The following is a 5,729-nucleotide window of genomic DNA, read 5'->3' as shown; positions in this document are numbered from 1 at the left end:
GAAGTTCTAACTGTGTTCATCCACTCTCCTCCTGAGATCAGTGAGCATCTTTAGGACCACTACTTTGAACTCTTTATCAGGTAAATTACTTATTTCCATTTCATTAGGGTTTTTTTCCCCCTGAGGTTTTATCATGCTCTTTCATTTGGAACATAGTCCTCTGTTTCCTCATTTTTCTTCTTGGCTGTCTTCGTTTGTTTCTATGTATTAGGTGAAGCGGCTACTTCTCCCGGTCTTGAAGAAATGGCCTTGTGTAGGAGATGAAACTTAACTGTTCAACGTTGCCTTAGCTTTTCATTGCCTCTTGAAACTTTGTGACTGTCTGAACAGCCTGGTCATATTTTTAAAGTAAGCTCTATGCCCTCCGTGGGGCTTGAACTCATGATCCTGAGATCAGGAGTGGCGTGCCGGGCGCCACCGGCCTGATTTATGTTTAATAACATCATTTGCTGAGGGAGTACCCAGACCTGTCAGAGTGCCAGGAGAAGGGATCCATTAGCACCTAGTTTCGGGATGATGAGAAGCTGGACCCTCAGGAAGCATCTTTTATGCAAATATATACAGTCCCGTGGGACCACAGTCGAACACCCACCCACACTGGGGTTCCAGGACAGTACATAAGTCCACTTCCGGGAGACACCAGTGAGCTTAGCAAAGCCGAGGGACAGTGCAGAGGTGGCGTCCCCTGCCCTACATTCTCTGATGGCACCTCTACAGGCTGCTCAGTATGTGGCAAAACTCAAGTGTGCTCCTTGGGCTGGAGCTCCGAGTCAAGGAAATAAGATTTTGTCCCTGGAAGACTGCAGGTGTGTTTCAGTCTGCTCTCTGTGCAGTGGCCTGGGGAGCGACGGCCTTGCAGGACCTGACTCTCCAATGTGACAGTCCTGGGGGCCCCAGAAATGTAAGCCGGCCTGGCCACCGCAGCCCGACGATCAAGGAGCACACCTTGTGTGAATGCATGCACTCACCAGCTCTAGCCAGACAGGAAAGCACAGACAGCTCTAGCCAGACAGGGTGCACCCCAGCAGGAAAGCACAGGGCTGGGGTGCACCCTGGTGTTAGTGATATGGAGGGGGCGGTGCTCATGGCACCTGCCGGCTCTTCCATCCCCACAGTGAATCTCTAAAGGCCCCTCCCCCAGCAGCCTAAGCTCAGCAACTGTACCTCCTTCATATATAGTCCAAGTGCTTTGCAAACTGCCGCTCTTGCACTGGCCTCTGGAGCAAGCGAGTCTGTGCATAAGCCCTCCACAAGAAGAATCTCAGTTCCCGACAAGGACGTGAGCCCCACTACTTTTCCAAGTGAGATGCTTTGGGGGTTTATCTCCTCATTGTAGGTCCCAGGGGTTGGGTGCCTGATGTGGGGCACAAACCCCTTGCTCCTTGAGAAGCCCCAAATGTGTGAGATGCTTCCTGATTGTGAGTCACGGACCTGGGAGAGAGCATTTTGGCCAGATGCTGTCTCTGCCTCTCCTCCCCATCTCAGTGAAGCCCTCTTACCATCTGATGCAAGCAGCTATTCTGCTAGTGTTCAGGTCTTTTTCAGAGGGAATTATTCTATATGTAGCGATAGATTCAACGTGTCCATAGGAGGACATTAAGTTCAGGATCTTTCTATGCTGCCATCTTGGACAGGCCCCCTGAACCATTTTATTTTATTTATTTACTTTTATTAAGTTTATTTATTTTGAGAGAGAGAGAGGAGGGGCAGAGAGAAGGAGAGACAGAATCCCAAGCAGACTCCGTGCCTTCAGTGTAGAGCCCAAGGTGGGGCTCAAACTCAAAAATTGTAAGATCAAGACCTAAGCGGAGATCAAGAGTCTGATGCTTAACCGACCAACCAGGCAACTCCGCGTCCCCAGACCATTTTAAACGAAGCTTGTAAGCGCCAACTAAAAATATCAGAATACACAACTATATAACATGATCCCAAATAAGCAAAAATTGGAAAGAATGAATGAAAGCATTGGCCTACTAGTGACAATACTGCATGGAAATGTCTAGATGGATTTTCATCAGATATGGAGGGTCTATTTGGGATTGTCTAGCCTAAAGTGGGTTTCTGTGACACACATAAAATTCACTTTTGGGAGCCCTGGGAAGTCCCTCAAAAAGATGGGCAGTCATCTTTCAGAGCCTGGGAGAAGGAAGCCCGCGGGACCCCCAGAAGGAAAGGCTACGCCCCGCCGCTGGAGAATCATGGGAGCAGACACCCCAAACCGCAGGCACTGGTGTGCAGCTGAGCAGTGTGTTTAACAGTGAGGAGAGGTCAGTCCTTGGGAAAGGGCCTCCCCAGAAATGCCAGGTTGGAGAGAAAATGTGATGTTGTGTCCCTCAGCACGTTAACAGGGGTCTTACGGCTTGCTTGCTGCCTTCTTCACAAATCTTTACACTCTCCAAGAAGGCACGGCTTTTATAACCAGAATGAAAGCTAATATAAAATAAGGCTTAGGGGCGCCTGGGTGGCTCAGTCGGTTAAGCGTCTGATTTCGGCTCAGGTCATGATCTCACAGCTCGTGGGTTCGAGCCCCATGATGGGCTCTGTGCTGCCAGCCCAGAGCCTGGAGCCTGCTTCGGATTCTGTGTCTCCCTCTCTCTCTGCCCCTCCCCCACTTGCTCTGCCTCTCTCTCTCTCTCTCAAAATTAAATAAAAACATTAAGAGAAATTTTTTAAATACGGTTTACATCTGATACTCTTTTGTGTCTCCTCCCACTGTGTATGTCTTAGAATCCCTAGACCCCCAAGGAGCTTACGGACTTCAGAGCTGCAGGACACCATAGGGAGTGTCGAAGGGCCAGGCAGAGCTGCCATGTTGACTGGCATTTGCCGTAGACACCGCCCTCTGCTCACCCCAACACTCATTCCTCCTTCTTGGTCACCAAACAGCCAGCATTTTGTTTGAGTGACAAAGAGCCCAGTTACAGGTGTTGAAATAAATTTCTAGGCTCAAGCTGGGGCCACTCCTACCCTAGGCGCCAAGGCAACAAAGTGAAACTCAGATTAAGTTTCCAGTCCTTGTAAATGCTCCACTTGACCAGAAATGCAGGCCATCCAGTCCATGATCCCCAAACACCAAGCCAACCCTGGGCCTTCTCACCCCAAACAAGGCTGACTGTCAGCGAATCAGATATTTTCTATTTGTCTTTGCTTGTTCTTTATTCTTTTTTTTACAAAAAATTTTTTTTAATGTTTTATTTATTTCTAGCAGAGAGAGAGAGAGAGACAGCGTGAGCAGGGGAGGGTCAGAGAGAGAGGGAATCACAGACTCCGAAATAGGCTCCAGGCTCTGAGCTGTCAGTCAGCACAGAGCCCGACGCAGGGCTGGAACCCACGAACCGCGAGATCATGACCTAAGCAAAANGAAACTCAGATTAAGTTTCCAGTCCTTGTAAATGCTCCACTTGACCAGAAATGCAGGCCATCCAGTCCATGATCCCCAAACACCAAGCCAACCCTGGGCCTTCTCACCCCAAACAAGGCTGACTGTCAGCGAATCAGATATTTTCTATTTGTCTTTGCTTGTTCTTTATTCTTTTTTTTACAAAAAATTTTTTTTAATGTTTTATTTATTTCTAGCAGAGAGAGAGAGAGAGACAGCGTGAGCAGGGGAGGGTCAGAGAGAGAGGGAATCACAGACTCCGAAATAGGCTCCAGGCTCTGAGCTGTCAGTCAGCACAGAGCCCGACGCAGGGCTGGAACCCACGAACCGCGAGATCATGACCTAAGCAAAAGTCGGACGCTTAACCGACTAAGCCACCCAGGTGCCCCTCTTTATTCTTTATCCTATTGAACCTTCCTGCCTTCTGCCCTGTTTTGTAGCTTTCCAAAAGGATGCTGTCCACTTCATGAAATATTAAATAAAGTTTGTTTGTATCATGTAAACTGTCTTCTTTAATAACTTTTTAACCACAGGGTTCTGTCTGTAATTGGTAAATAAGCCAGTCCTGGCAATCCCATCATCCTCAGCCAGTGATTGGGCCAGGGATGGTCATGTGACCTAGCCTGGCCAATGAGCTGTAAGGAGAGTCTGCTGGGGCTTCTGGGAAGGAGGGTTTGCCTTCCTGTTGGAAATGGTGAAGGGGAGAAGCCTTTTTGCCCCCTTGCTGTTCAACAAGATGTTGCTCATGTGAAGATGCAAGTTTGCTGCGGTGGCAGCCATCTTGGGGCCACGAAGGGAGATGTGGCTGACAGCTAGAAAAAGCCTGCGTTCTGGAAGATACTGTTGAGCAATCAAGGCCAGCTGTGGGACCACCCGAAAGTCTCTGGCTTTTAAGCTATGGTTGGTCGTAATTTCTGTCAGTTGTCTTATGCGTCCCAATTGACACACACACAGCAAAGGTAATGACCTAACGTGCTCTCTCTCAGAACTGCTCATGCTTCCACCAGAGGCCCGTCCGCAGGAGGGTCCTGAAGGGTGGGGTGTGGGAGGGTCAGTACGAAGTCCTCTGGTGACACCAGGGGCCAGGCTTTGCCTCCTCCCCACGAACTGAGGGGGACCGTTGTCGCTGCTAACAGTAACATTTCCTGTGCCAACTTGAGCCTTGCCAGGCAGGGTGCAACGGGCTCTGCCCAGAGCCCCGGAGGAGGCAGACGCGCCTCTCCCTGGAAGAACGGCTACAGCGTCAGGCTTGGCTGGTGGCCTCCCCCCGCCCCCCTGCCCCTCCCGCCGGGATCACGGTTACCTCGATCTGGGGCAGGAAGGTGTGAATGGAGGGCAGGTCCGGCAGGCTGGCGGTGATGTCCAGGAGCCGCTGGGCCAGGGCCCTCCACAGCTGCAAGTCCTGCAGAGGTCTCTGGAAGCACTGCCACAGCTCGGCCCCCGTGGCATTGCGCAGCCTGGTGCTCTTCCCCTTCATGCTGAGGGGCCACGGAGGGGTGGGGGGGAAGCGAGAGAGGAGACAGTGCGGTCAGTCCAGAACCGAGGCCTCGATCCGGACCCGCGGGGCGCCCAGCTCGAACTGCTCCCAGGGTGGGCTCTCCCCCATCCACAGGCTGCCCGAGTGGCTCTGGGGCCTCGGGGCCTCTCCCTCTGTGTGGCCAGTTCCCAGACAGCCTTGCGGCCCAGCTTCATGGCCAGAGAAGGTCAAGCCTTGAAGAGGAAGCATGGAGCCCGTCACCCTGTACTGCCTACCCCTGGGCCCCTCGCAGGAGCTAAAGCAAAATCCCTTCCAGAATAAGAGACCCATCCTCCTAGGCCCAAATAGTTTCTAGAAATAACCTTTCAAATCCAATGCCCAGCACCCAGTCATAGACGGCCAACACAGAAAACCCTCAACGAGAGAACCTGGAGGGGAGGGGAGACCCTCGGCCACCCTGTGCGTGGGAAATTCGGGTCCCTGGCACCACCTTAGCGCCCCCCCTCAGGGGATCTGGGGCCCCTGCTCTGATGTACAGTCACACAGCGAGGGGGGAGGCTCCTGAGTCGATTCTGAAGGGACCCCTGTGTCAGGCAGAGGGACGAGATGTGCTCTGGATATGGGGACAGTCGTGCGTGTTCACGACACCTCTGAGGGTGGGGTGGGGTGGGGTGGGGTGGGGTCTCTGCTCAGCTCTGCCTCAGCCCAGAGCCCAAGGGGGAAGTAGAGGCTGGTCTGAAGATGCGATCTCTGCATCACGTGCGGGCCGGGGGATGGTGGCTGGCTGTTGCAAAGCCCTCCCTTTGGGCTGTGACTTGGGGGCCCCTCGCCAGTGCTAAGCTGCACAGAGACGTAATGGAAATCAGTGAACGA

At 52.3% G+C, this 5,729-nt stretch overlaps 1 protein-coding gene across 3 annotated transcripts in view; it reads right to left on the bottom strand.

The window, feature by feature from the left end:
• The window catches only part of SYNE3 (spectrin repeat containing nuclear envelope family member 3), a 56,821-nt gene that overhangs the window by 27,562 nt on the left and 23,530 nt on the right, over positions 1–5,729 (bottom strand). For all 3 annotated transcript variants that reach the window (XM_077780926.1, XM_077780925.1, XM_077780927.1), the window contains one exon: positions 4,683–4,857. In XM_077780926.1, coding sequence (XP_077637052.1) covers positions 4,683–4,857 — 175 coding nt within the window. The remainder of the gene's footprint in view (positions 1–4,682; positions 4,858–5,729) is intronic.

Source organism: Crocuta crocuta, unplaced genomic scaffold (genome assembly GCF_008692635.1).
Source record: "Crocuta crocuta isolate KB4526 unplaced genomic scaffold, BGI_CrCroc_1.0 scaffold299, whole genome shotgun sequence".
Classification (NCBI taxonomy): domain Eukaryota; kingdom Metazoa; phylum Chordata; class Mammalia; order Carnivora; family Hyaenidae; genus Crocuta; species Crocuta crocuta.
Note: the sequence above shows the minus strand (reverse complement) of the source record. Positions and strands in the feature narration are given on the sequence as shown.